At 44.2% G+C, this 26,819-nt stretch overlaps 1 protein-coding gene across 1 annotated transcript in view; it reads right to left on the minus strand.

Moving 5' to 3' along the window:
* The window catches only part of SNX29 (sorting nexin 29), a gene marked incomplete at its 3' end in the record, with an annotated part of 1,499,164 nt that overhangs the window by 148,457 nt on the left and 1,323,888 nt on the right, over nucleotides 1-26,819 (minus strand). Inside the window, exon 16 of the mRNA XM_082261720.1 lies at nucleotides 19,023-19,163. Coding sequence (XP_082117846.1) covers nucleotides 19,023-19,163 — 141 coding nt within the window. The remainder of the gene's footprint in view (nucleotides 1-19,022; nucleotides 19,164-26,819) is intronic.

Here is a 26,819-nt window from a genome sequence, read left to right on the forward strand (position 1 = left end):
TGTTCTTTTCAATGGTTTTGCACAGAGCAGCGCCAATCCTCCTGTTCTAAGGTCCCTAGCCGATGTTTCTGGCTCCTTCCCCCTGCTAAATGCCCCCATAGCAATCCGCTTGCTATGGGGGTACTTGTGTGAATTGATCCCAAGCTGCACTGTGTGTGTGTCCATTGACAATGAAAATACACAGCGTGGCAGGGGAGGCTGCAGAGGAGCGGAACACAGAATGCAAAGAATGCATTAAAGGATAAGTCCAGTCAGAACCTAATTAACACTAAACCTGCTCTGTGCCACATTCTAAGACTATTCTATCTAACCCTATAAAGCAAAAATCACTCTACTTACCTTTTCTACACCAACTTCGGTTCAGTCCTACGCTGAGCTGTCAGCAGCGGTTTCAGCATGAACAGGAGAGGCACTCGACAACGGAAGCCCCATAGTATATATATGGGTGATGTCTCTTCCCATTTTTTTCACAGCTGTTGTCAGTCCTCTCCTGCAAAGAGCTTCCGTCACTGGAGATCAGACCTCATCAGGTGTAGAAAAGGTAAGTACATTGATTCGTGCTTTACAGGGTTAGATAGAATAGTCTTAGAATGTGGCAAAGAGCATGTTTAGCAATAGTTAGGTTTCGAATGGACTTATCCTGTAAGGTATAAAAACCTTCTGCCTTTAGAACCACTTTAGGTTTTTATATACTACTGTGAATGATCAAACTTGCTCGGGGAGACGCCGAGGAAGACCAGTGACTGAAGGGGGACTGCCGACGCTGAGGGGAGCGGCGTGACAGAAACCAGGCGGCAGGAACAGTACCGGAGGCGCGGGGGCTGACTGACAGGAGAGGGGACAGGAGAAAGCAGAACTGTGAGTTTGCTGATCCGCTGTTCAGCTGAGTGAGGGGGGGGGGCAGAGGGGGATCGCACAGACAGGCACAGACAGTGTGTCGAGAGACTGACAGGGTGAGGCTGCAGGGTCTTGCATCAGACATGGACAGATCAGGGCAGACAAGCAGTTGATCTGAGAGTACCTAGTACCTTGGTACCTGCAAGTACCTTGGTACTGGGAGTAGTACCTTAGCAACCGGGAAAAATACCTTAGCAATCAGAGAAAATACCTTAGCAACCGAAAGGAATACCTCAGCAACTGGGAAAATACCTTAGCAACTGGGAGGGATACCTTAGCAACCGGGGAAAAATACCTTAGCAACCCGGGAGGGATACCTTAGCAACTGGGGAAACATACCCTAGCAACCGGGGGAAAATACCTTAGCAACTGGGGGAAAATACCCTAGCAACCGGGAAAAAATGACCTTAGCAATCAGTGAAAAACACCTTAGCAACCGTGAAAAATACCGTAGCAACCGGGAAAAATACCTTAGCAACCAGGAGGATTACCTTAGCAACCGAGTGCCTGCGAGTGTCAGTGAGTGTCACGGAGAACCAGAGGGTGAGAAAGTAGAGTTAGGAAGCTAGAAAACAGCCACACAGGACATACTTAAATTACTGAATCCCCATCAGATTAGATTAGTGGGTACAATGCCTGGCAGGTGTGGAGATGAGATTCGATGTACATCTTGTGGCATGTATACGTTCCTCTATCAGGCGATCAAGGGCAAATACAGCTGCACAAAATGTAAGCACGTTGCTTCCCTGGAAGCTCAGGTCCTGAATCTAGGGAAGCAACTGGAAACACTGAGAAGAATGTCCATACTGAAGGAGAGCTGGGAGCGTACCCGTCAGGTGCAGGCAGGGGCCTGCACAGAGGAGGGCGGAGATACAGGGGTGCAGGCATCAGAGCAGAGTAGAGGGGTGACAGTTAGGAGGGGTAGAAGGGAACAAGGCAAGGAGGCTGGTCCTGGACTGGAGCACCCCAATAAATACGCCCCATTGTGTGGTGTTGGGAAAACCAGTCAGGGACCAGCATTGCTGGAGCAGAGCGACGCCCCTAGCTGACAGGGGAAGAACTCCTTCAGTGAGGCTGGGAGAAAGGGAAAGGAAATACAGGTTCTGGTGGTAGGGAACTCAATTATTAGAAGGACAGACAGGGCAATCTGTCACAAAGACCGTATGTGCCGAACTGTCTGCTGTATACCGGGCGCTCGGGTTCGGCACATCACGGATCAGGTGGACAGATTACTGGGTGGGGCTGGGGAAGACCCAGCTGTCATGGTGCACGTGGGTACCAATGGCATAGGCAGAGGGAGATGGAGAGTCCCAAAATACGATTTCAGGGACTCAGGGACTTAGGCGCTAAGTTGAGGAGTAGGACCTCCAAGGTAGTATTTTCAGAAATACTACCTGTACCTCGAGCCACACCAGAGAGGCAGTGGGAGATTAGGGAAGTTAACAAGTGGCTTAGGAGCTGGTGTAGTAAGGAGAGTTTCAGGTTCCTGGAGAACTGGGCTGACCTCTCAGTCGGCTACCGGCTCTTTAGTAGGGACGGATTGCACCTAAATGGGGAGGGTGCAACCGTACTGGGTGAGAAGATGGCCAACAAATTAGAGGGGCTTTTGAACTAGGTGATGGGGGGGGGGGGGGGTACATATGTAGAATTAGCCAGCGGGGAGCAAGGTTCAGCGGGCACAAATGGGGACATTAGCGGTAGAGTGTTCAGATTTCTTAAATCCAAGGTGGGTATGGGGAAAAATCGCAAGAGCAGCCTAAAAACAACATCAAACGAGGATGTAGTATGCAACCGGACAAAATTACGAGATTTGTATACCAATGCTAGAAGCCTGGCCAACAAGATGGGAGAGCTGGAGCTGCTGATGTATGAGGAGGACTTAGATTTTGTGGGGATTACAGAGACTTGGATTAACAGCTCTCATGATTGGCTGGCGACCATTCAGGGGTATTCCCTTTATCTCAGAGATAGAGAAGGTACAGTAAAAAAAGGGGGGGGGGGTATGTCTGTATATTAAGAACAGTAAATATGAGGGATGATATTAATAATGGAGCGATGGATGAGGTAGAATCCCTATGGGTAGAACTTCAAAGGGAAGGCACTATGGGAAAAGTAATATTAGGCGTATGCTATAGGCCCCCCATCCAGAGGGAGGAGGGGGAGGCAGACCTCCTTTCCCAGATTGGATTGGCAGCAAGGATGGGAAATGCCATTATAATGGGGGACTTTAATTATCCAGATATAGACTTGGCAGAAGGAACCGCACATTCATTCAAGGCTTGGCAGTTCCTAAATGTTTTGCAGGACAATTTCATGGGTCAGTTGGTGAACGCACCGACAAGAAACAATGCGGTACTAGACCTGCTGATTACCAACAATACAGACCTGCTCACGGATAAAGAAATATGGGGCAACTTAGGAAACAGTGACCATAGGTCAATTTGTTTCATTATTAATCATAGTAATAGGAAACACAAGGGTAATATAAGGACAATGAATTTCAAAAGAGCCAATTTCCCTAAACTGCGCTCTTAATACATTTAAAAGAGCAAAAGTAAACCCTGGGTGGCTAAACTCCAACATAAAAATGCATATTAACACTTAAGAAAAGGCCTTCAAAAAATACAAGGCTGAGGGGTCATTGGCAGCATTCAAGCATTACAAAGAGTGCAATAAGAAATGTAAAGGCTAAATCAAGGCGGCTATAATAGAACGCGAGAGACATATAGCGGAAGAGAGTAAAAAAAAAACCCAAGAAATTCTTTAAATATATAAATAGTAAGAAAGCGAGGCCAGAACACATTGGCCCCATAAAAGATGATGAAGGGAAGCTGGCCACAGACAACAGAGAAAAGGTGAAAGTGTTAAATAATTTCTTCTCTTCAGCCTTCACAAAAGAATCAGGGGGCTACACTAACCCAGCTTGTAATGATATATTAAATAATACACCTCAGGAAGTACCCTCATGGTTAACAGAAGATAGACTTAGAACTAAACTAGAGAAACTTAACATAAATAAATCACCAGGACCGGATGGCTTGCACCCGTGGGTACTTAACCACTTGCCGACCACCGCACGACTATTTACTGCGGCAGTCAGCCGTTCCTGGGCAAACCAACGTAGGGCTACGTCGCTTGCCCAGGAGCCTGTAGGGGGCGAGCGCGCGACGCCGGAGGCACGCTCCCGCCCCCGCTCGTTCACAGGGATTCCCGCGCGTGTGACCGGCGGCTCCGATGTCCGCCGGCCACTCGCGATCTCCCGCAGGAGAGGGAGAAAGGCAGACGGCTGATGTAAACACAGCCGTCTGTCATTCTCCCTGATGGAAGTGCAGAGACTATACGATCCTGCTATGTAGGATCGTATGTCTCTGTGGTTACATCACAAGCCACGCCCCCCCACAGTTAGAATCATGCCCCTAGGGATACATTTAACCCACTGATCACCAATAAAGTTAACACCTTCCCTGCCAGTGTTTTTTTTAGCACTGATTACTGATTTATAGCACTGATTACTGTAGTAATGTCACTGGTACTCCCAAAAGTGTCAAAAATGTCAGTCAGGGGTCCGATCTGTCCGCCGCAATGTTGCAGTCCCGCAAAAAAAAGCAGATAGCCGCCATTACTAGTTAAAAAAAACAATAAAAAATACATAAATCTTTCCTGTAGTTATTAAGAGGCAATAACTTTTGCGCAAACCAATCAAAATACGCTTATTGCGATTTTTTTTTACCAAAAATATGTAGCGGAAAACAAATTGGCCTAAAAAGTTAAAAAATTTAGATTTTTAAATTTTTTTGAGAATTTCATATAAAAAAAAGTGAAAAATATTGTTATTTTTTCAAAATTGTCGCTATTTTTTTTGTTTATAGCGCAAAAAATAAAAATCGCACAGGTGATCAAATACCACCAAAAGAAAGCTCTGTTGGGGGAAAAAAGGACGTCAATTTCATTTGGGTACAGTGTCGCACGACCGCGCAATTGTCCGTTAAAGTCACGCAGTGCCAAATCGCAAAATAGGGCCTGGTCTTTGAGCAGTCAAATCCTCCGGGGCTTAAGTGGTTAAGGAACTCAGCCAGGTAAAAGCCAGACCATTATTCTTGATCTTTAAGGATAGTCTACAGACGGGTATGGTGCCAGCTGATTGGAAAAAAGCCAACGTGGTACCAATATTTAAAAAAGGGCCGAGATATATCCCGGGTAACTATAGACCTGTCAGCTTAACATCTGTAGTCTGCAAGATTTTGGAGGGGATGTTAAGGGACTATATACAAGACTTTAGTAATGAAAACGGTATTATTAGTAGTAATCAGCATGGATTCATGAAAAATCATTCTTGCAAGACCAATCTATTAACCTTCTACGATGAAGTGAGTTGCCATCTAGACAAAGGAAGGCCTGTAGATGTGGTGTATCTGGACTTTGCAAAGGCATTTGCAAAGTTCCCCACAAACGCTTACTGTACAAACTAAGGTACATAGGTATGGACAATAGGGTGAGTACCTGGATAGAGAACTGGCTCCAGGGGAGAGTCCAGAGGGTGGTGATAAATGGGGAGTACTCGGATTGGGCAGGTGTGGAAAGTGGGGTCCCCCAAGGTTCTGTCCTGGGGCCAATCCTGTTTAATTTATTCTTAAACGACCTAGAGGAGGGGATATCCAGCACAATCTTGGTATTTGCGGATGATACTAAACTAAGCATGCCAATATCTTCTATGCAGGATGTGGAAACCTTACAAGCGGACCTGAACAAAATAATGGGGTGGGCAACTAAATGGCAGATGAGGTTTAATGTTAAAAAATGTAGAGTAATGCACTTGGGCGTCAGAAACACGAAAGCAAGCTACTCACTAGGGGGGAACCTCTGGGTGAATCTAAGATGGAAAAGGACCTGGGGGTACTAGTGGACAACAGGCTTGGCAGTGGCATGCAATGCCAAGCCGCTGCAAGCAAAGCCAACAAAATACTGGCATGTATAAAAAAGGGGATTTACTCCAGAAATAAAGAGATTATTCTCCAATTCTACAAGACTCTGGTCCGGCCACATCTGTAGTATGCAGTCCAATTCTGGGCACCGGTCCTCAGAAAGGATGTGCTGGAACTGGAGAGAGTCCAGAGAAGAGCAACAAAAAAAATTAGGGGAATGGAGGACATCAGCTATGAGGAAAGACTACAAGCATTGAACTTATTCTCTCTGGAGAAGAGACGCTTGAGAGGGGATATGATATCAATGTACAAATACTGTACTGGTGATGACCCTAGCATAAGGAACAAACTTTTCAGAGAAAGGGAATACAATAAGACACGTGGCCACTCAGTAAAACTAGATGGTTTAACCTTAAAATACGTAGGGGGTTCTTTACTGTCAGAGCAGTAAGGATTTGGAATTCTCTTCCACAAGCAGTGGTATCAGCAGGGAGCATCGATAGTTTAAAAAAACTATTAGATGGGCACCTTAAAGACCCCAACATAAAGGGGTATACACAGTGGTGTATTTAGGTTTTGTGCTGCCCTAGGCCGGACTAAACTCGTGCACCCCCTAATTTAACTACGACCCACCCCTTCCTGTGCAGACCCGCCCTGTCATCTGTAAACCACACTCCTTCCTCTTTAGGCTCCACCATTTCCTCTTAGAGCTCCATCTATTCCTCTCTGTACATTAAAAGTGGGTAAAAAGTGCCTACTTGTATATTTTGCTGTTTTGTATGGGTATGTCATTTCGTGGGAGCGCTCCTGGGGGCAAGCTCTCGCTTCTGGGGGCCCTCGCTAGGCAGCGGGGATGCCAATCCACAGGACCGGTGGCAGCAATTGCCGCCGGGCCCCTGCGATCGCTCCATGCTGAGAGAGAAGAACGGTCAGCTGTTGTACACGCGGCAGACTGTTGTTCTCTCTGAAATGATCACAGAGCGCCTGTGATCCTCCTATTTAGGATTGCATGTCTCTGTGGTCATTTCACAATCCCCCCCATACAGTTAGAAAACACCCCCTAGGCTCACATTTAACCCCTTGATCACCCCTGGGTTAACCCCTTCCCTGCCAGTGTCATTATTACAGTAACAGTGCATATTTTAGCACTGATTACTGTAGTAATGTCACTGGTCCCCCCAAAAGTGTTAAAAATGTCAGTTAGGGGTCTGATCTGTCCGCCGCAGTCCCGCTAAAAATCGCAAATCGCTGCCATTACTAGTAAAAAAAAATGAAATAAATAAAAAATGACATAAATCTTTCTCCTAGTTTGTAGACATGATAACTTTTGCGCAAACCAATCAAAATGCGCTTATTGGGATTTTTTTTTTTTACCAAAATTATGTAGCAGAAAACAAATTGGCCTAAAAGGATAAAAAATCTAGATTTTTTAATTTTTGATAACAAAAAATAATAAAAATTGCAGAGGTGATCAAAAATTGCAGAGGTGATCAAATACCACCAAAATAATATTTTTTTTCTATTTGTGGGAAAAAAGAACATCAATTTTTTAGGGTATAGCGTCGCACGACTGCGCAATTGTCCATTAAAGTAATGCAGTCCTGAATTGCAAAAAATGGCCTGGTCATTAAGGGGGAAAATCTTCCAGTCCAGAAGCGGTTAAAGCTTGGAGCACTTTGCTGTACATGAACTTTCACTGCCTGTGAACTGTTAATTGCGTTTGCATTGGTTTCTGCATGCATGGAGCTCTTTGTACATGCTTAAACCAATGCAAACTCATTTAACAGTTCTCATGCAGTGAAAGTTCATGTACTGCAAAGTGCTCCATATTTGTTGAAAATATATTTACTGCAAAAATGTAATGGAATTATTAATTTGTAATTGTAGCAATAGCAGTGGGTAGTAACCTAAAATCGTGATTCCTACCTGCTGTCGGATGTCCTGGCCTGGTTGGGGGTTCCCTTTTCCTCCTCTCTCTCCTCCTCCTCGACATAGATAGACCCTGCCCCGGGGTGAAGTCCCTCTTACACGCCGAACGGAGGGCTGGTAGGTTTGAGCATTAGGCTCAGCCCCCACCCACTCATTGAAGTGCAGCCCGCCTGGCCACTCACTGCGGCTCTATGGGGGCAACAGTTTCTCCCTCCCTGGCAAGTATTTACGCCCCTCAGGGCTGGGACAAGGCCATCCAGCGCCTTGGGCAAAGATGGCAAACTGCGCCCCCCCATGTGTATTCACAGTTCACATCTTGGTGTCAGTGTGACACCCGCTGGGAGTGAAGGCAGCTTCTCTGTCGTCTTGTCTCCAGTCATGTGATATGTCACATGATAAGACAGTCTGCCCTCACTCTATAGTGGCACTGCGCTGAGACTGAATCATTGCACGCAGTTCCGGGGAGGTTGCAGAGTGGCCCCATTCACTTTAACAGGTTGCCTTCAGCAGATGGTAGTGCATGCTGAAAATGACGGGCGGTATAATTCCTGCCACTGCTGCAAATCAAAATATTGCAGCAGTGGCATCTGTAAACCTCTAGCTGCTGCCTCTGCAGCTTAAATGGCAGGAGTGATAGGGAGTTGTATTATGAGGCTCAGCAGCATGTTTTACTGCCCGCCAACCACAAGTGTAAAGGAGCCCATGGCTAGGTTCACACTGTTACAGGTGGTTGCATGTGCGGGACAGCGTGTAAATGGCACCTATTCCCGCACCCACAACCACCTGCAGGAAAAATTCCCTGCTCTTTTAAAGATGCACAAGGCTGCCATTTATTCTTATTGGCACCCCCACGCATCTGAAAATGCAGCACATTTTTTGGTGCGGGACATTGCATGGTGCTTTTGCGGCTGCATTTTCATAAAGGTGCAGGGACCTGTTTCCTGCAGGTACAGTAGTCCATTTAAATGAATGTGCTGCTGTGCCTGCGCAAATGTGAGTCACAGCAAACGCATTAGTGTGAACATGACATAATAGTCACCGAAAAGGAAAATACATACAGCAAGGTGCCTCCAACATGTTTCACTTAATAGCACAAAGTCACTTTATAAAATACTTCTGCTGAGTACTCCCCTATTCAATCATATACACAGTGCTCAGATGAAAAGAGCAGAACATCCCTGCATTGTACCTGTCATTTTCAGAGTTCTTGGGTTTAATCTGGGCATCTTCTGTCTGCTTCTGTCCCCATCTGAATGTCCTCCATCTGCATTGCTTTAGTATCCTTAGCTCTGCCAGATTGAGTCCCGACATTTTCTTCATCTTCTGCCGGCCTCTATCCCTGCCCACTGGCCCGCCCACTATGTAGAGCACTTGCCTAGACCATTAACTACAGGTCTGATAGGAGGTGGGCGGGGACAGAAGATGCAGAGAACGCTGGTGTTCTAAAATTTTCTCTGACCCATGAAAGAATCGGACCTCGTCACTTCCGGTGGCCCTACGTCATGAAACAGCTGATGGGAGTCTCAAGTGCGCATGCGCACAAGACATTATCTTGGTTTGGTAAAATTATAACACATAGCGGGCAGTTGCCTGAGAGGAGGCGGGGCTGAGGTGGGACGGAAGACACCACCGCGTCATCTGCAGAGCTGAATAGAGGAGGCGGGACGGAGGTGCGGCCGTGTAATAAATGCAGGACTTAAGCGACTCCTTCTGTTTTATTATCTTTACTAATTATCGTTTTATTTATCCTTAGGATTTCATAACATTTAGTATTTCTATAATACAAAATAAGAAATACTAAATGTAATGAAATCTTAAGGATAAATAATACGATAATTAGTAAAGATAATAAAACAGAAGGAGTCGCTAAAGTCCTGCATTTATTACACGGCCGCACCTCCGTCCCGCCTCCTCTATTCAGCTCTGCAGATGACACGGCGGTGTCTTCCGTCCCACCTCAGCCCTGCCTCCTCTCAGGCAACTGTCCTCTGTCTGTTATAATTTTGCCAAACCTCGAAAAATGTCTTCTGCGCATGCGCACGGACGACTCACATCAGCTGTTTTGTGATGCTCTGTCCCCGGAAGTGACGAGGTCCGATTTTTTCATGGGTCCGACAAAATTTTACAACACCGGGACTCAACCTGGACAGAGCTAAGAATTCTAAAGCAATGCAGGTGGTGGGAGGGCTGACGATCGGGGACAGAAGCAGACAGAAGATGCTGACACTAAACCCGAGCACTAAGCACACAAAAGCCTTGCAGGTGGTGCTCACATTATCAGCACTTCACCTCCGCTGCGCCCTCCCTCCCGCCCACCCCTTGTACCAGCCCTGACGCCCCTTCACTGAAAGCTGGAGACAGTAGACTGTTTGTGTGGGAGGAGGTGGCAGGACCCAGGCAAGGACCAAGGGAGCAGACAATGCGGCGGGAATTGGCACGCAAAGTGACTGGAGCACTGCAGACAAGCAGACGGGCTTCACAGAGTGGATCGTTTTTTTTATTTATGCGGGAGCGGCGGCTTTTTTGCCACCCCCCCCGAAAAGAGCCGCCCTAGGCCTAGGCCTTGTCGGCCTAGGCCAAAATACATCAGTGGGTATACAATGTACAGTTAACAGCAAACACACACACACATCATAGATTAAATTGGATGGACTGATGTCTTTTTTCAACCTCACAAACTATGTAACTATGTAGCATCACTCTGTAGCTCCCTCAAAGATTGTCTTTTCTCAATGGATAAATTATCTTTACTTTATTAATATTTTCTAATTTTTTCTTTAGACACAATTTTCATTATTAAATCAAGACTATAATTTAATAAAAGGGTGGAAATTTCTTGGATTTTCCTTTTGTCTTTTTTATATTACTCTCTCCACTTATCTCTTTCAAATGTGAATCCTGTGGGGTATAGGATTCTGTATATAAAGGTGATATATATATATATATATATATATATATATAAACAGTATCTCACAAAAGTGAGTACACCCCTCACATTTTTCGAAAATATTTTATTATATCCTTTCATGTATGTGACAACACTGAAGAAATGACACTTTGCTACAATGTAAAGTAATGAGTGTATAGCTTGTTTAATGTCTAAACCACTGGACACAAAAGTGAGTACATCCCTAAGTGAAAATGTCCAAATTGGGCCCAATTAGCCATTTTTCTCCCAGGTGTCATGTGACTCATTCGTGTTACAGGGTCTCGGGTGTGAATTGGGAGCAGGTATGTTAAATTTGGTGTTATCACTCTTACTCTCTCATACTGGTCACTGGAAGTTCAACATGACACCTCATGGCAATTAACTCTCTGAGGATCTGAAAAAAAAAGCCCAGATGTTTTGGAACTACATTTCCCATGATGCTCATGCACTCTGCAGTGGAGTTAAGCATCATGGGAAATGTAGTTCCAAAACATCTGGGGTGCCAAGGTTCGCCATCACTGGCCTAGGCTATAAGAAGATTGCCAGGACCCTGAAACTGAGCTGCAGCATGGTGGCCAAGACCATACAGCGGTTTAACAGGACAGGTTCCACTCAGAACAGGCCTTACCATGGTCGACCAAAGAAGTTGAGTGCACGTGCTGAGTGTCATATCCAGAGGTTGCCTTTGGGAAATAGATGTAGGAGTGCTGCCAGCATTACTGCAGAGGTTGAAGGGGTGGGGGGGGGTCTGCATGGCTTTAGTCCCAGAAGGAAGCCTCTTCTAAAGAGGATGCACAAGAAAGCCCGCAGTTTGCTGAAGACAAGCAGACTAAGGACATGGATTACTCGAACCATGTCCTGTGGTCTGATGAGACCAAGATAAACATATTTGGTCCAGATGGTGTCAAGTATGTGTGGTGGCAACCAAGTGAGGATTACAAACAGGGCTCGAGTCCTGGAGGAACGCATGGGAATGGCGTCCCCGTACCTTTTTCACAGCAGGAACGCCGTTCCCATTACCAGCCGCGTCCTGCAGGCAGGTCCGCTGTCAAGGGGGAACCACAATCCCCCGTTGTGCAACTATGTAGAAAAAAAATGTCTACGGGCCCCCAGTCAGGGAACAGTCAGTGGACTATTTTATCAGTTTCGGGTAGGCGGATTAATCTGCCGCAGCACGCTACCTAACTCCAGCCTGATCACCTGCCTCTTCAATGTGAATAGATGGTGACAGGCTGGGAACGCTGTGGCGGATTAATCTGCCTACCCGAAACTGATAAAATAGTCCACTGACTTTACCCGCTCCCATGGAACACAGGTGTCCCCGGCCAGGGCTGTGGGCAGTCCAGGGCAGTGGCGTACCAGCGGGGGGTGTTAGTCCGGTGTCCTGCACGGCGCCACGGGGCCGCCTCTCTCTGTGAAGGAAGCTGCAGTGGCACTGTGACAGCCCCTTCAGTCCGCGCTGCTCGCGGGGGGTGTGGTGGCAGAAAGAAGGTAAGTGTCTGCTGTCATGCTGTGCAGCCTCATGTGTGTGCTGGATAGGAGGGGGATGGGGCAGCTGCATAAAGAGGAATTGATCTTTCCATATTCCTCCTGCAGCCACCGAATGCCTGATTCTCCTCTTCTCTCTCCTGCAGGCATTCGGCGGCTGCAGGAAGAATATGGAAAGAATATGGAATATGGCTCTTTATGCAGCTGCCCCATCCCCCTCCTATACAACTTATTTTGCTGGCCCCCCAGTGCTCTCCAGCCCCTCCTCCCAGTGCTCTTTAGCCCCCCAATGCTCTTAACCCCCCAGTGTCTTAGCCCACCCGTGCTCTTCCCCCCCCTCAGTGCTCTTAACCACCCCATGCTCTTAAACCCCCCCAGTGTCTTAGCCCACCCGTGCTCTTCCCCCCCCCCTCAGTGCTCTTAACCACCCCATGCTCTTAAACCCCCCCAGTGCTCTTAATCCCCCCAGTGCTCTTTAGCCCCCCCCCCAGTGCTCTCTAGCCCCCCCAGTGCTCTTTAGCTCCCCCCAGTGCTCTTTAGCTCCCTCCAGTGCTCTTCAGCTCCCCACAGTGCTTTTCATCTCCCCCCATGCTCTCTGGCTCCCCCAGTACTCTCCACCCCCCTATGCTCCCTAGCTCCCCCCTCACTGATTTCCAGTCCCTCCCCCCCCACAGTGCTCTCCAGTTCGCCGCTCCCCCCGTGTTCTCCATCCCCCTGGTTTTCCCTGCCCCCCCCCAGTGCTCCCCCCCAGTGTTCTCCACTCCCTGCACCTTCCAACCCCCCCTGCAATGCTTTCCAAACCCCCCTTAATTCTCTCCAGTCCCCCCCACCCCGTGCCCTTCATCTCCTCCAGTGCTCTCTGCTTCCCCTGTGTTCTCTGGCCCCCCTTGTGCTCCTCTATCTTCTATCATGTCTGCAGTCTCTGACCATTTCCTGTATCACGTCCTCAGTCTCTGACATATCACATATATGCAATGACAGACCTCGCATGTGATGTGCAGTGCACTGCTGTGCAAATCACATGTGATGTGTGTGCAATGCGAATTAAGCCATACAGATTGTATGGCTGAATTTGCATCGCATTGGGACACAACTTTCATGGGACCCTTTTTTGGGTCTGCACCAGGATCGGATCGCATGGGTGTTCTCTGGTCACCTAAGCCCCCCCCCCCTTATATCAGAGTTCCCTTTTAGAGCATGATCTGCAGAATTCCCCTTTATATCAGAGTTCCCTTGCATTGTAAGGGGGAATCCTGCAGGCTTTGATGTTCTTTACTGGCTGGGTTATATTAACCTGACCTTCTTGTAAATGGTGAAATATAGATTTTGATATTTGTTTAACTTAAACACATTGCTAATAGCACTATCTACATGTTTATAATTTTAAATATTGATATTTGCACTGTTTACCACAGAATACGGGCATTTTATCTACTTTTTTTGCAATGTTGAGGGGGGATCCTGGGTGAGTTCCCCCACACTTTTTTTCCCAGGACTTGACCCCTGAGTACAAAGACAAGTGTGTTTTACCTACAGTCAAGCATGGTGGTGGGAAAGTCATGGTCTGGGGCTGCATGAGTGTTGCCAGCACTGGGAAGCTACAGTTCATTGAGGGAATCATGAATTTCAACATGTACTGTGACATAATGAAGCAGAGCTTGATCCCCTCCCTTCAGAGACTGGGCCACAGTGCAGTATTCCAACATGATAACGACCCCAAACACACCTCCAAGACGGCCACTGCCTTGCTAAGGAAGGTGAGGGTAAAGGTGATGGACTGGCCAAGCATGTCTTCAGACCTGAACCCTATTGAGCATCTAAGGGGCAACCTTAAAATGGAGGGTGGAGGAGCGCAAGGTCTCTAACATCCACCAGCTCTGTGATGTCATCATGGAGAAATGGGAGAGGACTCCAGTGGCAACCTGTGAAGCTCTGGTGAACACCATGCACAAGAGGGTAGGGCAGTGCTGGAAAATAATGGTGGCCACAAAAAATATTGACACTTTGGGCCCAATTTGGACATTTCTACTTAGGGGTGTACTCATGTTTGTTGCCAGCAGGTTAGACATTAATGGCTGTGTGTGGAGTTATTTTGAGGGGACAGCAAATTTACACTGTTATACAAGCTGTACACTCCCTACTTTGTCACATGAAAAGATATAATAAAATATTTACAAAAATGTGAGGGGTGTACTCACTTTTGTGAGATACTGTATATATATATATATATATATTTATTTATTTTTTCTATTGGATGAACATAATATAAGTGTCTTTTTTCATTGTCAATTTCATCCTCGTTTTTTAAACTGATCATCTTTGAAAGCATTCTCACAATACCCTTTCACCCATAAAACAGCTAGAATATGTCTACGTGGAATTTCTTAACCACTTAAGGACCTCCCACCGCAGATTTACTGCAATAGGCAGCCCCTCCTGCACGAACCAACTTAGCTGAACTTCAGTCGCGTGCTTGCAGCTAGGCGGCGAGCGTGCTCCCGCCCCCACTCAGCAGCGGGGACTCCGATGCAAGGGGCCGGCGGCTCCAATTGCTGCCGGGCGACCACGATTGTTCCCCTGCTGAGAGAGAAGGAGGGTCAGCTGTTGTAAACACAGCTGACCGTTCTTCTCTCTGGAATGATCACAGAGTGCCTGTGATCCTTCTATGTAGGATCACAGGTCTCTGTGATCATTTAAAAAGCCCAACCCCCATACAGTTAGAAACACTCCCATAGGCTTACATTTAACCCCTTGATCACCCATTGTGTTAACCCCTCCCCTGCCAGTGTCATTTTTACAGTAACAGTGCATATGTTTAGCACTGATTACTGTAGTAATGTCACTGGTCCCCCCAAAAAGTGTCAAAAATGTCAGTTGGGGGTCTGCTCTGTCCGCAGCAATGTCGAGTCCCACTAAAAATTGCAGATCGCCACCATAGTAAAAAAAAAACCAATAAAAATTACATAAATCTTTCCCGTAGATAGTAGACACAATAACTTTTCAATCAAAATACGCTTAATGCAATTTTTTTTACCAAAAATATGTAGCAGAAAACAAATTGGCCTAAAATGTTAAAAAAATTAGATTTTTACATTTTTTTGGGGGAATGTGGAAAATATAGTTTTTTTTATTCAGAATTGTTTATAGCGCAAAAAATAAAAATCTCAGAAGTGATCAAATACCACCAAAATAAAGCTCTGTTTGTAGGGAAAAAAAGGACATCAATTTTATTTAGGTACAGCGTCACACAACCGCGCAATTGTCCATTAAAGTAACGCAGTGCCGAATCGCAAAAAAAATGGCCTGATCATTAACCACTTAAGCCCCGGAGGATTTGGCTGCTAAAGGACCAGGGGTTTTTTTGCGATTTTTTACTGCGTGACTTTAACGGACAATTGCGCGGTCGTGCGACGCTGTACCTAAACGAATTTGACGTCCTTTTTTTCCCACAAACAGAGCTTTCTTTTGGTGGTATTTGATCACCTGTGCGATTTTTTGATCACGCGCTATAAACAAAAAAAGAGCGTAAATTTTGCAAAAATAACAATATTTTTCACATTTTTTTATATGAAATTCCCCAAAAAAAAAGTAAAAATCAAAATTTTTTAACATTTTTCGGCCAATTTGTTTTATGCTACCTATGTTTGGTAAAAAAAATCGCAAAAAGCGTATTTTGATTGGTTTGCGCAAAAGTTATCGCGTTTACTAACAAAGAGAAAGATTTTTGCCATTTTTGGTGTTTTTTTTTTTTAACGCATAATGGCGGCGATCTGCGATTTTTTTTTCGGTACTGCGACATTGCGGCGGACAGATCGGACCCTTGACTGACATTTTTGACACTTTTGGGGTTACCAGTGACATTACTGCAGTAATCAGTGCTATACATATGCACTGTTACTGCAAAAATGACACTGGCAGGGAAGGGGTTAACTTTATTGGACAGGGAGGGGTTAAGTGTGTCCTAGGGGCGTGCTTTCTACTGTGTAGGGACATGGCTATTGGTGTAAAAGCAAAGATCAACCGTTCTACATAGTAGAACGGTCAGATCTTCACTTTTACACAGGGAGAACTGACAGGCAGCTTGTTTACACAAGCTGCTCTGTCTTTCTCCCTTCACAGGAGCGATCGTAGTGTGGCCGGCGGACATCGAGTCCGCCGGTCACACGCACTGACTTGCCTGTGAATGAGCCGCGGCGGGCGCGCGCCTCGGCGGGCGCGCGCCCGCCCGCGATAGGCTCGCAAGTCAGTGACAGGCGAGTGACGTACCGATACGTCACTCTGCCTGGCCGGGGCTGACCGCCGCAGTATATAGTCGTGCGGCGGTCGGCAACCGGTTAAGGGGGCAAATCCTTCCGGTCCAGAAGTGGTTAAAGTGGAACTTCACACTCTAAATGAACATTAACTATTTTTAATCTTTATGCTGCTAGCATTGCTAAATAGGTAGGAAAGTATTTCGTATTTACTTGTTTTAATTTTTTTTTACATTTCTTCAGTTACTATGTAAACTGAACTTGGTGTTGAATTGTTCACTTGAAGGTCAAGACAGAAGACAAGGGGGCACTCTTTACATCTAGAGGAAAACCGATTTCGTCTCCAAATACGGAAAGGTTTCTTCACCGTAAGAGCTGTGAAAATGTGGAATAGACTCCCTCCAGAGGTGGTTCTGGCTAGCTCACTAGATTGCTTTAAAAAAGGCCTGGATTCTTTCCTGGGTGTACTTAATATAAGTGGGTACTAAAATTTTTTTAGGTAAAGTTGATCCAGGGAATATCTGATTGCCTCTTGGGGGATCAGGAAGGAATTTTTTTCCCCTGCTGTAGCAAATTGGATCATGCTTTGCTGGAGTTTTTTTGCCTTCTTCTGGATCAACTGTGGGTATAGGATTGTGTATATGGGATTGTATGGTTGGGTTTTTAATACTGTTTTTTTTTGTAGGTTGAACTGCATGGAATTTTTTGGTTTGTGATGCAGTGTAGATCCACTTTAAGAAACAAACAAACACCAATTTGCTACAAGATCCTGCTTGTCTTGTACTTCCTATTCTGGCATACAGCCTTTTATTAATTCAAACATATTTTTATCAATCCTACAGCTACACCTCCCCTGCCTATGGAAAGGGTACTGGCTCTGCATGCAGTAGACGTGCAAATGAGAAGATCTGGATGGCCGCACTCCAATGCAATCACTTTTATTAATATAAAAGACAGTCCATACAGCAAAATGGAAGCAGAGGAATCAGCTGTAGCAAATGTGTTTCACACTCTTATTGGTGCTTAGTCATAGCTATGTCCAGATGGGGAGGAGGCTGCCATGCAGCCTCAGGTAGGTGACCTGAGGGCCTTAAAACAGAAGCTGCAACCCATGGTTCTTGTGAGAGCTGACTGAGGGAGGATGTCCATGGATCCTGTCTGGTACTACTGGGGAAGGCTGCCATTGGTGCTTCGGGAGCCTTGTGAATACAGACCCCCACAGGAGATCCCTGAGACTTGTGCTGCTCAATCCCCCTCTGGGTGCTAAAAGTCAGCTGCTGGGTGCAAGCTAAAGGGGACACTGACTCGTGTCTTAAAAAGGAAAAGTTCCTTCTGCAACAAAGGGACTTGCTAATTCCGTACAGCTGCTGTATGGTCCTACTCATAATCTGCTACACAGTTCTATTGAGAAAGTTGTCCTCACCTGTAAATAGTTATTTTGGAGTATCCTTACCAATTCCCTTCTCCTATCCAAGTTCTCCAAATAAAACCTAAAAACAAATCTCCTAGACTGGTCATTGGAGATAAGGAGTGGAAGAGTGTGTGCAACTGGCTGTGTGAAAATACCCTGTGACTGGCTGTGGACCAATCAGTGGGAGACTCGGGCACAAATATTCAAGCAGCTCCTGCAGGGGTAGCACTACATCTATGACACCTCCGCCTACAGTAATTCCCAATCTTTGTATTGATCTATATCAGCCATTCAACCAGAATGCCTTGAGGATTCCCCAGGGGTGCCTTGGCAAAGTTCCTACAAATTGCCCTAAAACTGTATACAAGCTTGTGGGTGGATGAAACCTGCCCTTTAGTTACACAAAGCCACAGGTTTTCATAGTGCACTTTTACAAGCTTCTAGCTGCCAACCTCCTAAAAACAATGACATCATCAGTTTATAAGAAGGATGTCAGTTGCCTGCAAGTTTATCCTTGTTTGACCCTCCCTTGCCTCTCTCGTCCAGCTTTGGGGTCTCATTAGCTAAGGGATGTAGAAAAACTGAGGGAGAAGAGAAACATTGGAATACTAGTCAGTACCAGTTTGCAAAAGTGTTGCTTTTGGAAGAAAAAAAATCACTTCTAATGTCCTGCGTGTGCATGTTGCTGCATTATGTAAAACTACCAGAAGAGATTTTACATTTTAAATGGGGCGCCTCAAGACTGTCTATAATTTTTGGGGGTTCCTCGAGATTGTCCATAATTTTAAAGGGTGCCTAAAAAACAGAAACACTGATCTATACCCATATGTTCACCATATGTGTGCCTATTGTGCTGCCTCTCTTCTCTCCCATTTTTTAACCCTAAAAAGACATGTCTCCCCCATAATCTCTACTCTCCTCTTTACTTTTATTACATCATCTTTCTTGATGTCTCCTGTTCTAAGTACAACTACAACTACACTGCCTTTCCCTCCTCCAAATCACTCCTTCAAATGATGCTAGGTATGCTTGGTTATATTGATGACCAGGGTAACCCTTTGCTATGGGTCTGCTGAACTGTATGAGAGACACAAGTGATTTAAACTGAAACATTTAGAAGAAATGTGTGTTTAAAGGATTTTAGCCATTACATTACTTACACTACCTAGGGTGCTATTATTTGGTCTTAGCAATACCTTATTCCCAATGGCTTTTTTCGGTGGAAAGTAAAAGGTCTTCACGTGTGGATACTTGCTTAGCAATTTATGATGTAAACTTCGGAATTCTGCATATCTTTTGTAAATATTCCACTCATCATCTTTAATCCTGATATATACCTTAAAAGAAAAAAAGGATAATAACTATAACATTCACACCATTTTATTGCCAAAAGTACATAGAATAAATGTATCAAAACTATATTCCTAACACAGACTAGGTTCAGATTTTCTCTTCCTAACTCTTACCCTCCAACCCCTTTTTATTTTTGAACCAATGTGAACCAAAGCACAAAAAATACTGTTGGCTAAAATGTTGGCTATTATGTTGGTCTTTATTTCACTGCTTTCAGATTCACTCATGAGCATATGATCTGTGTGGTAATTTAACTGAATTGTTAAAAAATACAAAATGTGTTAGGAAGTCAGTTTTTTGTCCAGTGATGTAGACCCACATCACTCATGATGAAAGACGCCCCAAGACCAACTGATGCAACACACGCCAAACACGATGCGCTCCCAACTGGATCTCGCTATGCCTGACATTTGCATGGTTTGCAAATAAACAAAGATGTGGGGGATCCTAGGTGACGTCATTAATTAAATATGGTTGTGAACAGCCAGTCTGTATGATCAGATAAAGGTCTGGTATTAATTCTAGAAGGGGTTCCATTCTTTGTTACATGTTTATAAAATCTATACCTACCATTTTGTTTTATGCATACTCAATAACTGTGCAGTCACCGGCATGCTAGTAATCAATTACAGCAATAGTTGCAAGGATTCAGTATTCCAGCTTGTACAGCATCCTTGGTTGCCAGCACACAGAGACCAGCCAGCGTCCTAGCAATCAATGACACTATGCGGCTGCTTGCATACTAGAAACCAAAGCCACTTGTGGCTGGCACAGGAAGAAGTTGTCTTTTAGTGGCAATAGTAATATTATTACAAAAAAAAGTTACTTCTGACTGCAGCAGACTGGAGATTTCGTGCAGGCCAAATGACCAAATATGACCATTTAGTTTGCCCAAACCAGTGAAACACAAACCAGTAAAGTTTGCCAGGAACCCTGCATCTCAGCAAACACGAACCTCATCCCCATTAATGGGGCTGAATAAACCTGAAAAACTAGGTGTAAACAGAAACAAAATTTTTTTGACAGATAAAACAGATCCCTTACATTTATTTTATTTCCATACTTAGATACTTGCCTAGAGTTTATTTTTAGTCAAATGATTTAAAGCAGCAGATGATTTAACTATTAAACTTTTATATAACTACATTGTACAACTGATAAAATTTTCAAGAATTTACCTACTGCATACAAAACGCAGTTCCCAATATACAGTAAAAGGAACTAATTATAATATGATATAGTGTCTTTTTAGTGCTAACCACCCCTAAACCTTGGGGGTTAAAAAAAAAAAAAAAAAAAACAGTTTATATTTTCTTTAACGCTGGATGCATACTATGTCTTTTTTTTTTTTCATTATTTTTATATTGAAACATTTTCAAGATACAACCACGGTGCAACAAAACATAACATTGAGATTCACAGAATAGGGTTACAGACAACTCTCAAAACATTGTGTTGCGTACACTTAGCTTGTACAATTAAGGGAAGTGAGTAATGTGGCATCTGGCATCTGCATATAGGCATATAAAATAAAGGTAGGAGACAGGTGGGGGGGGGGGGAGAGAATGAAAACAGGAAGAAAGAAAGAAAGAAAGAAAGAAAGAAAGAAAGAAAGAAAGAAAGAAAGAAAGAAAGAAAGAAAGAAAGAAAGAAAGAAAGAAAGAAAGAAAGAAAGAAAGAAAGAAAGAAAGAAAGAAAGAAAGAAAGAAAGAAAGAAAGAAAGAAAGAAAGAAAGAAAGAAAAGAGAGGAAAAGGAGGAAAGGATGGAGAGTAGGAGAGGGGAAGAAGCAGAGGGGGGGGGGGAATGGAAGGAGCAGGAGAAATGAGGGAGAAGGGAGGAGAAAGATAGGAGGGGGGGGGGAAGGGAAAAATGGGGAGGATAGGAGAATGGACAGGAGGAGGAGGAGAAAGAGGAGAGGTATAAGAGGAAGAGGAGAGGAGGAAGAGAGGGAAAGTAGAAGAGGGAAGAAGAGGCAGGGAGGGAAGGAAGAAGAGAGATGAGAGGAAGAGAGAAGAGGGGAAGTGGGGGAGGGGTAAGAAGAGATAGATAGGTGAAAGGGAAGGAAGAGGAAAGGGAAGAGGCGGGAGAGGAAAGAGGCGGAGGGGAAGAGGGGGGGGAGGGGGAGGGAGACAGAAGGGGAGGGGGAGGAAGAGGAAGGAAGGAGGAAATGGGATGGGGAGAGAAGAAGGAGAAGAAGGAAAAGCGGGGGAAGGGAGGGGGGGAGGTGTTCTCAGCAAGAATATAGGAGCAGATAGACAAGTAGCCCTACGAACCACCTATAGTAAATCACGTCAGAGTAAAACAAAGTAATCAAAACAAAATAAAACAAAACAGAATAAACAAAACATAACAGGTCAGCAGTAAGTTAAATGGAAAGGATGATCAGGTTATCATCAAGGTAAGTATCTAATGATTACCTGCAAGCCATGAGTTCCACAGTGACCAATGTTGGTCAAACTTTTTTCCATTACCCGATTTGCGTGCTAGCAAACCCTCATATACTTGGTTGGTTTTAACCAAATCGAGGACCTCTGATGCGTTGGGTGCCTCATTCGATTTCCACTGCCTTGTGATTAAGCTCCGAGCTGCCAAGAATATGTGGGTGATTATAATACTGCAGTCCCCTGGGAACCTATCTATGCCTACATTCAATATCGCTAGTGCTGGAGAGGGGTGGGTAAGAATGCCCGTGATTTCAGAAATAATGGAAAAAATCTTGTTCCAAAAACTGGCTAAATGTTTACACGTCCAGAACACATGCTTAAGATGGGCTACCTTTCCGCAGCCCCTCCAGCACAATGGCGAATAGTCTGACTTAAATTTAGAGAGGCGGTGCGGCGTAAGGTACCAGTGTAGATTTATCTTTTGGGATAATTCCCAGTGGTTTGTACAGGAGGAGGGTCTTCTAATGGAGCGAAGGGCAGATTGCCACTGTTTAGTAATAAAGGTCTCCTCTAAGTCTTTTTCCTATTTCACAAAGGGGGTAGTTTTACAATAATCCAGTTTTTGTTGTAGAAAATTATAGAATAAGGAGGTACTCTTGGCTGAACACGAATTTCCTAACAAGAATGTCCATCCCTGTGAAGGCAGGTGGATGTGGATGTGGATGTGGTTGTTGCATCTTTCCCAAAAAGACTCCTGGCTGTATTAGATCAAAAGGGGGCTTCTACTAAATACTGAGCAAAGGGTCTGAATACTTAGGACCATGTGATATTTCAGTTTTTCTTTTTTAATAAATCTGCAACAATGTCAACAATTTTGTGTTTTTCTGTCAGTATGGGGTGCTATGTGTACATTCATGAGGAAGAAGAATGAACCTAAATGATTTTAGCAAATGGCTGCAATATAACAAAGAGTGAAAAATTTAAGGGGGTCTGAATACTTTCCGTACCCACTGTATATATATATATATATATATATATATATATATATATATATATATATATATATATATATATATATAGTGTAGGGAACAGGTTCACATCTAGGAACTTTCTATAACAGGAAGCTTCTAGCTCACGTCTAAGAGGCAGAAAGTGCATGCGCATATCAGTAGACCAAAAGTTACTTGCACACCCGCTAGATAAGCGACACCCACCCAGCCCCCCAGCCACCATCTCCCATCCCCCATCTCGCACATTCAACCCTCCCCCCTCCTTACCTTACACACAAATGCCACAATTTCGGCAGTAAAGAGCGCAGGAGCCATGATGCACAGATTTGCGGGAGGGCCTGGACAATTTCCGGAAACGTGTGCACCCACAAATAGTTTAGTTTCCGGTTGCATTTACAAATGTAAGAACGCTGTTTTGTATATTAGCGAATTCGCCAACAATAGTCACCTTACACAACCATTAAGCATATCTAACTTAAAAAATTCAATAAAAATACATACATTTGTGGACACCAGAAAACTTTATTTATACACATGAAGACATTTGAAAAAAATATTAGAAACATGCTGTTTATTACACAGAGAATACACAGCTCAAACATTTCACATGACATATTTTTGGCACAGTCTCCACAGTATCCCATTGAAGCCACAGATTTGTATTTTTTAAACAAAAACAACCTTTGTACAACATTTATACCATATACACCCACAAAGAGCCCATAATCTACAGATACATGTGCAGATTGACAGAACAATACACAATTATGTTAACAGCAATAAATACTTACAGAGAGTCAAGTGGGCTTATGTGTCTTTGGACATAACAAACAACACAGCCAAATCCCACCTCCATAAATAACAAAGGCCCCCAAATGTTAACCATAAAGCATTTGACACACAATATATTGGACCTCTTCCTAGGTCAAATCTTTCCTGCTGTCTGAGTGACCTATATATAATCAAGGGAAAAACACACCCAGAATGTTAACTCCCAGGCAGAAATTTAACTGTGTGTGTCCTGTGTGTTTTGGAGCATGCTCAGTTGCCAAAAAAAGGGAAATAGAAATGAGGAGGAGGAGAGAGACCTCAACAACCCAAATACATGTATGTATGTATGTAGGTGTGTATATATGTGAATTGATAAAATTCTCTCTTCAAGTTTGCTAGTCATTATTTAGAATGTTTAGATACAGGAATACATACATATATATATACAAGTACATGAGAGAGCGAGAGAGAAAGAAATATATATTTAGGGAAACAATTGAAACACACCTTTTGGGATTTGGGAGTTGAGATTGTGAAGATTGAACAGATATGCAAGCCAACAATCTGACTCATCACTCATGAACATCCCTAATCTTGGCGTGGCAATTATATCAGGCGTTCTTATGGGCGTTTTTGCTAACGTTTTCCCAGGCGTTTTGACATGCATTTTTTGGGCAGGCATTTTTATATGAAATCACCTAAAAAAGCCCCAAAAACAGACCACAACACCTACATGTGAACGTAGCCCGTTTGGGGGTGTTTGAGGGGGATTTGTACAGCTCAAGGATCAACTCCCAAAACAGCCAAAAAGTCCAATCCTATTCAGTTCAATGGCCCCTGTTCCCATGTGAGCATTTTGACAGCATGAGGAAAACACCCAACGCTCACTGAGAAATAGCACAATCATTAGGGAGTCTGCCTTCCTGCTGTAGGTTTGTAAGTTCGAATCCAGAAGGAGCCCTCTGTATGGGCAACACTTGGAGGTCTCCAAACCTCCAAATGTTCACATCATTAATTTTGTTCATGTTTGAAAAAGGCATGTGTATCAGCAAACTTTTAATCTAAAGACATGAACAAAATACAAAAGATGCCACATAAAGTGAATTTGTAGCAATATTGTGAGCTAAAGCTATATTTGTTTGTTGGGCATACTTTGCTAATTAGCCAAGTATGGGGATATATATATATATACCTTCAGTTAAATGTGTAGTCAAATGCTAACACTTGGCCATACCCATATGGAAGAAAATGTAGTATTTGCAATATATTTAGAAAAACATTCTTTTGAAACACATAGAATATTGGCAAAATTGTGACATTTCCTTTATATTTGTGAAATGCTAATAATCTTTCTTTGAAATATGTTTTACATCTATTTTTGTTCTATCTGACGACCCGTTCCCCAATGTAATATTTTGTGGGATTTTTCAGATAATGTGGAGGTTCTATATAAACACTGTAGATTTCACTGTTATTATTTCAGAGTTAGCAGGAAAAGTGTATGGAATGTGATGGTGTTTACTAAAGGATCCCTTGTTGGAAGTGTGCATGTTTTTCCAATTCCGCCGGTTTTTTCCATCTTCTATGGGCGAGACAGCGGATTTTCAATCGGTATTCAAAAAAAAAAATTGCCCAAAATCGCGCTAGCGGAATTTTTTGAGCCTATTTGGCGTTGCGCATGCGCACATTCGCGCGTTCGCAGCTCGGGGCTGGAGGAGCTTTTTTACCTTTCTACACTTTTGCAGATATCTCTCTTTCTAAGTCAGTTTTTGACATTTTTTAAAAGCCAGTCATCTCCAAATTGTTTTCCACACCTTCCACAGTGATTTGGGATTTTTGGGGGTACAGGGGAAAATTTGGCAAAACATTAGTCGAGCTTTTAGCTGGCGTGTTTTTAAGTCGCGCTCTGACCTTGTATCATCTTAATGAATCTCACACTAGGCGTTATTGTCCGCCCGCCGTTCTCAGAATACCAATTCAGACGTACTAATTCGCCGATTCGCAAAATACCCGCCAAAACGCCAATTCGCCGTACTATGAATCAGGCCCAAAGTGTCGGAGGTACGCCCAGCGGGAGAATCAAGGATTTTGTGAAATTGACCTTATAATAAGAGATTAAGCTAAAACGTTGGAAAAGCATATGCGTGGCAGCTAAAGATTTTTCAGGGTCAGTCAAAAAGATAATGATGTCATCTGCAAACAAATTGACAGCATGGAGCTGTGTTTTGGTGCGGAAACCTGTAATGTCCTCAGAGGATCTAACTGCTTCTGCTAGGGGTTCAATAAGCAAATTGAAAATAGCGGGGGATAACGGGCAGCCCTGCCTCGTACCGTTGGTTATGGAAAATACCTGGGAAAGCATATTGGATGTGTAAACCCTGGCAGAGGGCGTAGAGTACAATGCCAATATGGCGGACATTATAGGGCTATTAAAGCCAAACTTTTGGACCCGGTCGAATGCCTTCTTGGCATCCAATGAAAGCAGCAGAGAAGGCACCCGACCGGACCCTGCCCTGTCAATAATACCTATGACTCTTCTGGTCGCGTCTGAGGCCTGGCGCCCCTGGACAAACCCCGTTTGGTCCGGCTTAATTAGTTCCGGCAAGATAGGGTGCAGTCTCAGTGCAATAATCTTAGCATATAGTTTAACATCAGTATTCAGCAGAGAGATTGGCCTAAAATTGGGGGGAGATGTGGGCTCCTTCCCGGGCTTAGGCAGAGTTACAACAGAAGCCTTAAGCATTTCAGTTGGTAGAGTGGCAGAGGACACTGCGGCCGCGAACACCGAGGCTAGATGAGGGCTAAGAACAGACTCAAATTTCTTATAATAAAGATTGGGTAGACCATCCGGGGATTTCCCAGAGGGTAAAGTGCGGATGGCTCACTCAACCTCCAGTTGTGTGATTGGGGCATTTAGATCATGTAGCTGAGCAGGTGTAAGAAGTGGCAAGTGGATAGAGGCTAGGAAATTTGCGATGGCCTGTTCTGTCGGTTGAGGGGTGTCAGGATCATCTTTCAGATTATATAATGAACCGTAGTATTTTGCAAAGGAGTCAGCTATGTCCTGGGGATTTATGATCTTGGCCTTAGTAGCAGGGTCTAGGAGGTAGGATATTTTACTTTTTATACGCTTTGCTTTTAATTTGTTGGCTGACAATTTACCAGCTTTGTTGCCAGCTGAGTAATGGGATAGCTTGAGAGCTCTAAAGAATTTATCCTGCTGTTCTACCAGGAGGTCCCTAAGGTCAGATCTTAGCTTGGAAAATTGTTGGGCCATAGAGGGAGATGGGAAGGATTTATTCAGGGGTTCCAATCGTTTAATCTCGCCCAGGAGCTGGTCAAGCCACAAAGCTCTCTGCTGTTTAAGACGTGCACACATTTTAATGATAATCCCACGTATAAAGGCTTTGTGGGCGCACCATACAACGGTTGGATCGGGTACTGACCCCACATTATTCTTTAATAACTCCTCAA

The sequence above is a fragment of the Pelophylax lessonae genome, assembly GCF_965119305.1.
Source record: "Pelophylax lessonae genome assembly, chromosome: 6".
Classification (NCBI taxonomy): Eukaryota; Metazoa; Chordata; class Amphibia; order Anura; family Ranidae; genus Pelophylax; species Pelophylax lessonae.